General features: G+C 35.4%; 1 protein-coding gene across 1 annotated transcript; it reads right to left on the reverse strand.

The window, feature by feature from the left end:
* Positions 1 to 2,535: 2,535 nt before the first annotated feature.
* Positions 2,536 to 11,783, reverse strand: LOC132043466 (integrin-linked protein kinase 1). Its single transcript, XM_059433941.1, has 12 exons — positions 10,998 to 11,783; positions 9,789 to 9,863; positions 9,547 to 9,642; positions 8,329 to 8,414; positions 8,066 to 8,186; positions 7,803 to 7,882; positions 6,540 to 6,602; positions 6,263 to 6,381; positions 5,893 to 5,978; positions 4,875 to 4,996; positions 3,408 to 3,519; positions 2,536 to 2,863 (listed from the first exon to the last, which is right to left on the reverse strand). Exons 1-12 carry the CDS (start codon positions 11,319 to 11,321, stop codon positions 2,762 to 2,764), a joined length of 1,386 nt encoding a protein of 461 aa, XP_059289924.1. The 5' UTR covers positions 11,322 to 11,783; the 3' UTR covers positions 2,536 to 2,761.

The raw sequence follows: 11,783 nt of genomic DNA on the forward strand, positions 1-11,783 counted from the left end.
CAAGATTGGTTAAGTTAATAAACAAAGTTGAGTTAATAATGAGAAAATTATTAAATGGTCCAAGTTTAGACCGGTTGAACAATCATATATTTTCATGAGCTAGTTACCCTCTCGTGGAAGATGTGTATATCAACTTGAGCCTTCACTCCTGTCTCAGGGATATCATGAGAGGCTGCCGCTACTCTCTCATGGGTAATGTGTTTCAACTCAAGTCAACTCCACCTTCCTCCCAACGTTTTTTTCTTGAACATAGGCAAATATATCAAAATTAATCACATGATTCATATGTGAAAAGGGCTCCAAACATTGGCTTAATCAAATGCTTTGACAAATCTTAGCTTAAACATGCTTAGATGAAGAAAATTCCTACTAGCTAGTAATTACATTTAATGTACTCGAAATCTGATAGGGAATTATCGATGATATATAGCAAAAACATGCACTTGTTCAGTTAGTGAAAATCCCGACTTTGCAGAACTCTGAGGTAATGTGCCCTGCAGCTAGCGGGTATGTTTTTAGCTTCCGCGTCAAAAAAATTCCAGACTTCCGAAAATCTCTAACAAATGAAAGCTTATAAATTTTTATTTTGCCTTCTGTGTTGAAGGTATGAAATATGAAATGAAATAGTTTGCCAGGCGTTTAAGCTATACTCTGGCTCCTCTTACTTCAACTATCTCATTAATAATAGGTTAAAAAGACACCTTCTCTGTCCTCCAAACTCGTGTACAAACGGCCAATATTGTTCATTATGACGAATAGGACCACAAAGCAACATGAGAATTTTAGGGAAATTTCAGTTCAATTTTTGCAAAAGCGCATAGCCCTGAACCAATTATTGCTTCACAGGTCTATCAAATTATAACTACACCAACTTTCGGTCGTGAACTTGATTTTTGTCCCTTTATGCCCTTTCCGTTTTCTCTTTCTTAAATATCTGTTCAAAAAATAACGTTTGGCCTAATTAACTCAAAAGCTAACTGATTATACGAGGATTGCATAAAATCGTATAAAAACACGACTCATTGATTCAACCAATTTGTGACACTATAAACCACACACATCTAGGGTTAAATTTGGAATGTGACGGACATGACATGAGGGGCCTAACTTGAACTAAGCATAGGAATGAGCCAGACTCTAATACCACATAAAAAGAACTGAAATAAGTATTATTTAAAATTATATGAGGAGATAATAACTTATTCTATGAATTGATGAAGGGACTATATATATAACACTATCCCCTTCTTTGAATCCAAAATCCCTTCTTGGAAGAGCCATAGTGAACAAAGTGAACCAACAAAACTTAAGACATGTCAATCTACCTTATTGGGAAACACATCAAGTGGATGCTTGCGAAACCGAGAACTCAATACATCAAATACTTATCAAGAAAGTAACTCCAAACCAAACCATGAAATACTTTTCTATTTTGCTTCTCAGCTAATGGGATATTTGGCTAAAATGGCATCTTGTACTTATTTCGAACAAAAACTTAAGATCTAGACCATATGGATGTGTTAGTATTTATTTCGCACAGAATCAAGAATTTCTCAATTAACTCCTTAAACAAGTTGGGATTATACTTGAGGCTAAGTCAAAAGACTAGAAAGGCAAAAGTAATCGGATTAGAGTAAATTTCGGACCATCTATCAAGAATATGTAAATATTCGTTGTATTCCTATATTGGGAAAGCATTTGTAATGGCAGTGTGGTCCTACATGATGAAAACTTAACTAATTTAGCTAACAATATGTATGGTGTTTTCAATAGGTTTTTTCTAGTCAATTTATTATGTGCTGGCTTTGCTCAGTATCCCCACCATAGGTTGTGTAGGGACTGGATTTCTGAAAGATGCCTTGACCTAAATCTTTGGGGAGAGAGAAGCCTTAATCTAAACCTTTGAGAAGTAAGAGAGGGGATGCCATAACCTAAATCTTTGAGAAGTAAGAGAGATGCCTTAACCTAAATCTTTGGGAAAGCTCCAAAAGAAATTGCCTTTTTTTCCCTTGGTCTTCCTGGGGCCGAAGTGGTGGAGGCAGAATTTTCACTAAGGGTTCAACATTTACTGTATATACATAAAAAATATATTTTCTTTTTATACAGTGTGATTTTCTAGCAAAGGGGATCCTTAAGCCCCTCTAGCTCCCGCACAGGCTCCCAATGGGGGAAGGGGGTTGACTTGGGTATGGGAAAGAAAAGTTGGGTTAACTTCACAATTGGTCATTCAACTTTCAGAAGAAAAATGTTAAATCCAATCCCCAAAATGCACAATTGACCACCACATGTTACGTGCACCTCGACTATTCCATTGGGTACCTAGTACCTCCTCCCTCAAGCACATGTATCGAGTAAGTCTGTCCACCAAAGTGAGCATGTGGATGAAAAGAAATCATCTAGTATTTTTTTTTTCTATGTTGAATTTTGACCATGGTCTCTAAGGCTTATACCAAAGGAGGAAACTATAATTTTATGGGATGCCTTCAATTTTGATTTGGTTGCTTCCACAAAGCAAAGAGTGAAGAAAGCATAGCATTTGCACCATGAACATTTGATCTAATATAATCTACAAAACAATATAGATCTCAATAGCAAGAGGCAAAGCGAAAAAAGGATGACCATTGGTTTTGCACATCCTCAATGAAAGGGAGAGATTGATCTAATACTAGAAAAAGTGATACAACTTCCTACTACTGAAATCTGCGGCAGAAATCTGAGAAGGAAACATATGCACATGAACGATGGGAATATCCACAATTTGCTAGATGCTTCTGTCTGACCGAGATGAGTCGTTCCTACTTAAACTTGGGTTGTCTTTCTTCCACATGGCCTCGAAATTTTGAAAACATTTCAATGGTCTCACCTGCATAGGGCAACATATACAAGATGAAAAGAGAGATCTATGCTTTACTCAGAATTGTCAAGAGGGGCATTGAACTATATATCCAACTATACATCCCAAAACACAATACAGGCCATCGCTGAAGCTAAGGCACGGGTAAGCCTGAGTATGAAGGAAAGAAGAAGGGGGAAAAAAACGAAACATTTTCGAAAACACTGGCTTGTCCTTTAGTACTAAGCATGACGGATATCAATCAGCAGAAAGCCACAGAGAGACTCTTATCAGAACATGAGCATCTTTTTTTTTTTTTTTTCCTGCCAAATTTATGCAATTATTATCTGCTACACACTTCTTGAAGCACAGGCAGGTGAACGGAATGTATAAGACCTACTTACACAATCACAGACGTTCAAATGATTTAGGTAATCGTCTCTAGTTGACTAGGCTTGGAAAATAGTCTAACTCATTGATCCCAAATATGAAAAGTTCAAACTACATATGCACCAAACACTATTTATAAGTGCATGAAAATGGGGGAAAGGAGCACAATGACAGTAAGGTTTACCTTCCAACGCCTTTTGTGGCCAAATTTGTTATAAATGGACTCAAGCCTTGGGATAATTTGCTTGAAAGTTGGACGCAGGGCCGGCTTCTCATTCCAACACTCTTCAATCAGCCTGGAAACGAAAATCAGCTCTGATTAAATCAGCAGTAATACCACAACCCAATGAAGGTTTTGTAACCATAAAAATTAATACTGTGGGAAGATAAAGAAAATGATTCACAGGAAACCAGTTCATTGAATATCTGATAAAGTATCAAATATAGGACCACAGTTATAGAAACAGTTAACCGTAGAATAAGTAGAATCAAATGAGTTATATTTACTTCTGGATCTACATCCTTTTCTTTAATTTTTAACCTACACCCTTCTGTTCATAAATACTATGTTACTCGGACTCTCCTAAAATGTCGTTGGGTGTGTGTCGGATCCTTCAAAAGTAGTGTATTTTTGGAGGATCCGACACGGGTTCGGCAACACTTTCGCATAAATATCATGGGAATGTCTATCATCATTGTCAGGTCCTCCAACAGTTGCACACAGGAAAGGGATGGTCATTTAACTCTAGAACTTCGATAAATGGAACTTCGCTTCAATAACTTTTCCAATAATCACATAAAATGCTGCCATGGACACTTAAAAAGAAATATTAATAAATGAAGGGTTATAACTTATTTTTTAGAATACAGGGGACATAGGTGTCATTTAACATACACTTTCATTCATGGTCCTTATGAACTAATTGTTCTACAGTTATTACTTGGCATAGCTTGTTACATGGGTCGTGAGTTGGAGCATAGTTTCCATTTGGGTAAGCAACCAAGTGAAACACAAGCATCTCATAAGTGAAGCTTTGTTTTTGCTAGAAGCAGTCTTTGAGGCCCTTAGAGGATCTTAGAGTACTGTCTAAAATTTGGAACATTTAGTACCAGTGTTATCAAAAGCGAAAACCGCAAATAAAGCGTGGGCTTTAATGTAAAAAGGCTCAACGGTGGAAATATATATATATATAGTCCAATACTAATAATAATAAGCATGATTAAGAATTATATGGACTTAGAAATTGTAAAAACATTACGATAAAGTGAAATATTAATTATCTAGTGTCACCCCTTCAAGAGAGGCTCATTGGCAAGGAAAAATATGTCGTAGAGCCTCGATGATGACACTGAAGCGCACATAAAGCGAGGCGAAGCGCTCAACATGTTTTTAACCTCGCTTCAGGGCTTTAGTGCGCCTTTGACAACACTGTTTTGTACTTCATTAGTAATAGGATCAATTATGTTTTACTTATCATACCTGTAAATCCGTTCCTTTCCTATTTTCAGATGTTCTCGAATTTTACTTGCTATATTAATTGTCATGATTTTCTTAAATTTCAATGAGAGCAGAGAATTTCCAATGCGTTTCACAAGTAACTAAAAGTATTTAAAGTATGGAGTTTCACAGAGAAATTGATAGAAAACTTACTCCCTCAGTCCATGGGCATAAAACTTTCCTGGAGCTTTAAAAGGGGGGCGCTCCTTAGCAGCATAGAATTTAGGTACTTCATTTTCTTTCTTTGCTCGGAAAGGGGGGCAGCCTTCAATCATCTAAAGTGCACGACAGCACAATTATCAAAATCCCAACCCATTTGTGGGAAAAAAAAATGCATATCCTTAACTTATGAAAGTTCATCAGGCACAACTTAGAAGTTTTAGCTGGTTTCCAGCATCATAGACCAGATAAAAACTATTGTAGAATAATCAATGTGTGTGGCAGCAAAAAATGATTTATCGACATGGTAGAAAATAAATCTTGCAATCTCCATGCATAAGATAACCGTTCTGCTGTCAGGTCCCCTCATTAGATAAGTTACACTGTCTACAAATAGCAACCAATTATATATTTCTCGTTTACGCAAGCAAGAGTTCTATTAAAGATGTTATTTTTATAAAAGGAAAACTAAAATATTGCTTGTTATTGCATCACAATAAAACTTCTCCTGATTGTATTGCATGCTAAGCATGTTGTAAAGAAACTATATTAAGGTTTAATTATACAAGGTCAAAGTCATGTTGCCCAGATCAATCATCTCGGCGCCGCGACAATCAAGTAGATAGATACACACATATCCGTGGCTATGAAGAAATTAGAAGGCAACCAAGTTCAAAGTCAGAAAAAAGATGTGACATCTCAATGATGTGCAAGGCTTTATTTTCACTTTCCTGGACTTGAGAAAACAAAAAAAAAAGGGTCTTCGTTTATCAGTAGTACATGTAAAACCTACAGTAACTCTCTGATCAGAAAAGAGACCCGCTAGTGACCATCAATTATCAGCCCCTTCTCGCACATGTTATTTCAATAATTGTAATTCTCTTCAGAATGAGCGTATTAATCAAGAAAAATACATTCACAGATATTTTTTCATACATACGGTCCACAGTCAGTGAACCAAAAGCTGTCCTTTCTTACATTCTAAATATTCAAACGGACAAAAAAATGTTACCTCTTGCAAAATTAAAGCAAAGGAGAAGACATCAACTTTGGTATCGTATTCCTCATTTTTGAAAACCTCTGGAGCTACATACCGGCCTATTTATTTCCAACAAAACAAAAGGCACAAAGGAAAAAAGGTTAAAAGAATTCCAAATATCAATCAGAAATCTCAATCAACAGAAACAGATCAGCAGAATCAATTTTTCGTGGCACAATGCAATGCTGAAAACAACTTTATAAAACAAGACCGGCAGGAATTTTACATCTAGAGCAAGTAGCAATAACAGTGTTACAAATTTTGTTTGAGGCTTTTGATAAATGTCAGCATGGTTCTCCATTGGAAAAGAATCATTGTGATATCTAAAAAAAGCAGTACTCACAAGATGTGTCATCGCATGTCAGAGGCTTATCTTCTTTGACCCTGTTGGTAACTTTCAACAGCTTGCTGACTCCAAAATCAGCAACTTTCAGATGTCCAGTATCATCCCGCAAAATATTTCTGTTATGTCACATGAAAATATTAAAACATTAACACGAAGAAACTCAATTTTGAAAGAGGAAAGCATACAAAATTGAGGATTGTCAAGAAAAAAACTTGGATGTGACTTGGTACACACAAATGGAGTCAAAGAAAACCTAACTGAAGAGGAAACTTACGAAGGCTCAAGGTCACGATGAATAATCGCTTCAGGTCTAATTTCATGTAGATAGTTCAATCCCCTGCAAATAAAACACGTGTATTTAGAACCAGATTCTACTAGTGCACATTATGAGTCAGAGATAACATGAATCAAACAAAGCTTCAACTCTATATTAACGTGAACAGTATGTTTGATATATTATTTTAGTAAATAACAAGCACGAGCTGATTGAAAGGAAATAAATATAGTCAAATGTTTCACATGCCAAGCAGATGTGGAAATTGAAGTAAATTTGGAAATCTAAATATTAATAGAATTAGATAATAACTTTTGACAAGCTCCTTAATGCTCCATTCCAATTCGTTTGAGCTGCGTACTATCTCATAGTTTAAGAGAATGATTCCAATGATTTATGATATTTGTGTTTCATACATATATGTTAAATCGCAGGAAGACTTGAAATGGTTATTAAGATATATCTCAGAGTTTAAGAGAATGATTCCAATGATTTATGATATTTGTGTTTCATACATATATGTTAAATCGCAGGAAGACTTGAAATGGGTATTAAGATATCACATCATATTTGAAATAATAAAGGGTACTACAGTTGTAGTAATGGTAGTTTTAGAATTAATTACTTTTTCCATTTTAAGCGAGGGCATAATTTTTAGCTAGGCTAACATTAGAAGCAGGTCAACAGACTGGGGAGAAGAGAGCAATATTAAATAATGTGTATTAGCTTCCAGTTTTGACTGGTGGCAAAAGCAAACAGTGTTGCGTCTTCTCGTTTTTCTCTGTCAGCTTAAAGTGAAATGCAGAAAAATGAGATATGCAGGACTTTATGATAAAGGTTAGCAGATAACCTCACGATTGAGGAAAAAGTGGCATGTCCATAACAAGAATGATCTTCTCTTTTCTTTTTTCCTTTATCTAAAATATTTTCAGTGGATATGCAAACACCAGATGGGATCTTTTAGAAACACAACAGACGTAATATCTACCGCAATCAAAAGAGTCATAACTAACTACTTCATATTAATTAAGCAATAAATTTACTCAGAAGTATTGCCAACAGCAGACTGGTTACTTGCTATGCCTCCCAATGATGCTAATTTTTAGAACTTAATCCAAGAGATATGCAATTTGTTATGGACTTAAATGTTACTCCACATAGTTCCCCAGATTTCAGACATTTATACAATGTGGTGTTGTTATTACGTAGTGTGGTTACGTAGTGAGTTTAACATTAGCTAATAGCATAGGGTGGCTCGTGAACCTTGCGATGTCCATTGCAAATCTGATAGCTTTTGTTGGTCTAAGAGGTCCTTCACTGTTCAAATAAGCATGGAGGTCACCCTGAAAATATATAACCATGGAAAAGACATTTGGTATCAGGGATGTTGCTTTTGCTAGAAATGAACAAAATGGAGAAAGGAATCAACTAAGACAAACACGGTCTAGTGAAATGTTGTGAAACATAACCATGCACACCACAACAGTTCTTAGATAAAGCAAAAAATAGAGACTGAATTTGACTACTTTTGGTAAGTATTCTGTCACTATCATCATCGGGCTACTTTGTGTGACAGCACCAAGAAATTGGACGACATTTGGATGTCTTATCTTCTGAAGCAGTGCAAGCTCGTCCCTGAACGCCCTCCTGCAAATATCCAAATATTAAGAGTATGTAATAAAATAAGTGAGACATGAAGAGAGCTAAACAATGTGAATAAAAAGCTCTTATGGCTTTTCTGTTCTCATTAGAAGATTCCATAGAAGCAATATTGGTATCTTATACTCACACTTTATCCTCATCAGCAATCACATCATCTCCAAACTTTTTCACAGCAACTTGTATTCCACGCCATGAGGCAATATGAAAGGTTCCCTAAAATATTTCAGGAATCATCAGAAAGATACAGAAGAAAGAGTTTGTAGATTGAAGCAATATACGAGCAGAATAGGCAAAGGATCAAGTGGATATTCCCAACTTTTTCCAAACATATCACACTAATATGAGGACTTCTAGTGACAAAAGCAGCTTTCATCAGAGAATGTTTTTTTTTCCTCTTACGTTCCTCCACTCTTCCTCTTTTCTTCCCTTCTCATTCTTGGACCATACTCAAACTCTGAATTCAAATTTAGATTACCCCCAGACATATAGTTTCCTTTACCTGATCGTCTAAGGTATATAGAGGCAGATCCAGGATTTAAACTCTATGGGTTCATATCTACTATTTATTAGTACAATTTTAGTAATATTTTACACATTGTATGCTCCACATCGGAAGCTAGGGGTTCAATTGAACCCCTATCTAGTGTGCTAGATATGCCTCTGGTATAACACCCCTCAATGATAGGCAAACAGAGCAATATAGTATGTGGAAGACTACAGAAGCAATTTCAACATTAGAAACTGTTTAATAGAATAGTTCAATCACCCTTTACATGACAGATACATGTTTAGAGGCTCAAGTTGATTAACATTTCTCATTTAACATCTGAGTTTAGGCACCTAATCTCATCTGTATGTTTGTCGTAAGTAGAACTCTTTTTTTCAATTTTTTTTTTTTTTTTTTTTTTTTTTTGATAATTTTGTATTTGCAGCTGATTGGTTTCTGGGTGCAGCAGCCACAGTCAAGCTTTTGCAGCTGCCACACAGAAGACTGACCCTTCTTCGAATTGCAATATAATAAGTCTATAGCGCGAGTCACACAATTTCAAAACTCAAAGTCAATGCAAAACTCTAGCAAGTATCCATAATTTTTACAACTAAAACCATACTAGATTAGTTTTTTTTTCTTTTTTCTTTTTGATATAGTATCATACCAGATTAGTTAAAAACAAAGATATCATTAAAAAGAATTAGTTCTAACACAAAAAAATTAAAGTGAAAATAAGAGGCAGGTAAAAGAAAAGCCTTTAGATGTCTAGACTCTGTGTCAAAGAGGCATAAACCCCCTAAAATAACATACAAGAGATTCTGGTAGTCACCACAAAACAATGTAATTAGTGATTACCTTGGTCAATTCAACGCTGTTGGTGAAATCAAGTTCTTTAGCACCAATCTCATATTCTGGAACTTCACGTTTGTTATTGACATGCATGGGAGCCATCTGGATGGGAATTTTAGTTTTCCAAAACAAAATTTAGACAGCAATAAAGCCAAGCAATCTTTTGTACAACTGAAAAAAAAAAAGGATTTCTTTCTCACACATTTTTAATCACTTGATGAGTAAACAGAATGGGAAGTAAAACTTACAGGAGGCTTGGCACCGTGTTCCTCCAGTAGCTTGATCACATGATGATTTTTATAATGTATTGCATCTCCAAGAGGCTGTTCAACCAAATACCAAATTGCTCAGAACATGTTGATCAATAGGAAAAGCAGGATATTTATAGTTCTAGATGGAAACATCATGTCATGAATACTATTGTCATTTCTTAATCTTCCTCAACACAAAGAAAAGTTGGAAGTACAACAACCAGGGGATAGTATACTCAGGAATCCATGAAATTGTAAAGATATTATGACCTGATAGACCTTCTGGTTACAAGTAAAACGACCTTCATACTAGAAGAAGAACAATGAAGTAGCTCTAAATTAAGCAGTTTGCACAACGGCGGTAAGAGAAATTCAGACAAACAGAAAAAACTACTAGAAGCTAAGGTTCTCCAAACCAGCTCAAGCCCCCAACATAAGTGTTGTTGTTGTTTTTTTTTTTTTTTTTTTTTTTTTTTTTGCTGAAATCATTAGCAAACAAACATCCCAATTTATACTACTCATTTCTTGTTAAGAAGTAGGTTTTCAAGGCATCTTTGATATTTGACTCTTTTTAAATTTTAACAAAGAAAACTACCATAAAGGCAAGATGGGCAAACGCTATTCGTTAAGAGAAATGTCAACAGCAAAGTACCATATAAATGACAAATCATATATGCCATTTAAAATTTTGTCCCACATAATTCTCTTAGGAGCCTTCTTAACAAATGAATTAATACACTTGCCTCAATCAAGTTCGGAGTTTGATAAACACAAATAAATAAAAACAAAATGACAAAGGTCTAGCAACACGTGCTATCTAAGGATTACCTCAAGCCCACAACGCGAGGGCATAAATCAGAAAGAAAATTTTCACGAATACTCAACATCACATCTACATCTAATTTCTACTGCTGAAGAAGATCCTATTTCTCATTACCTGAACTTTTCTGCCAATAAAGATACACTCACAGACCTTTTTCTCCAATCACGAGCCTAACTATCCAAAAACAATGATACTAACAATAGAAAGTCATAACCACAATCAAGCAATGGTGGAGCCACGAGTTCAAATAAGGGGATTAAAAAACAAATCCTGATATCAAGGGGATTTGACAATTTATACATATGCATTTAACTATACCAAATTAACAATCAATAGGGATACACAAAAAAATATGATAATAAAACTAGGTTCATGAGATATACCGTGCTTCCCCAGCGATCTTTGGGATCAATATGAGCCCCATTATCAAGCAACAGCTGCACAACATCACTATAACCTTGACAAGCAGCAACATGTAGGGCAGTCCTCTCATCATCGTCTCGAAAGTTTACATCAGTCCCTGATTCCAAAAGCTCCTTGATCCCCTCTATATCAGCCTCATTAGCCGAATACATCAACCTTATCCTTGGATCAATATCTATAACATCCCCTTCTTCCCCATCTTCACTCTCTATTTCCACTGGTTCAACCACCTTTTCTGGTGCAAGCGACGATTGTTTACCCAATAAGAATCTTACTGGTTCCATTTCAAGATCAAGATTCCAAATAACAACTAATTTGCTTAAACCCCTTTTAAGATCTACAACCACTCTACCTAACAAGCCTACTAAAACAGCTTTAGAATCTCAAAACAAGGAAAAAGACAAACTTTTCAAGAATCAAGAATCTGCAAAAGGGTGTTAACAAAACTTATTCCTTCAAACTAAAAACATTTCAAGAATCCAAATTAAGCAAAAGGGTACATAGTTATTGCTTTAACACAATTTTGAATAAGAGGTGAATAATCTTGAAACAATCAGAAAAAAGAAAAAGAAAAAGGTTCTGAAAAAGGCAAAAGACAGAAACTTTTGAAGATTTTAATAGTTGAACATAACTTTTATATAAAGATGATAATAGTAATAATAGATAGTGCCTACTTCAAGAATGAGAATTTGATTAAAATGGGGGCGCTTTATAGAGGATAAAGAGTATGATGTATTTGAGAGTAT

Source organism: Lycium ferocissimum, chromosome 2, assembly GCF_029784015.1.
Source record: "Lycium ferocissimum isolate CSIRO_LF1 chromosome 2, AGI_CSIRO_Lferr_CH_V1, whole genome shotgun sequence".
NCBI lineage: Eukaryota > Viridiplantae > Streptophyta > Magnoliopsida > Solanales > Solanaceae > Lycium > Lycium ferocissimum.

Excerpts from the sequence above, each read along its gene's own strand:
- LOC132043466 (XM_059433941.1), bottom strand. The coding sequence starts at position 11,321 with ATGGAACCAGTAAGATTCTTATTGGGTAAACAATCGTCGCTTGCACCA. Across the intron at positions 9,643-9,788 it reads AACACGGTGCCAAGCCTCCT|ATGGCTCCCATGCATGTCAA; the intron begins GTAAGTTTTACT and ends ATTCCCATCCAG. Across the intron at positions 5,979-6,262 it reads GACATGCGATGACACATCTT|GCCGGTATGTAGCTCCAGAG; the intron begins GTGAGTACTGCT and ends GGAAATAAATAG.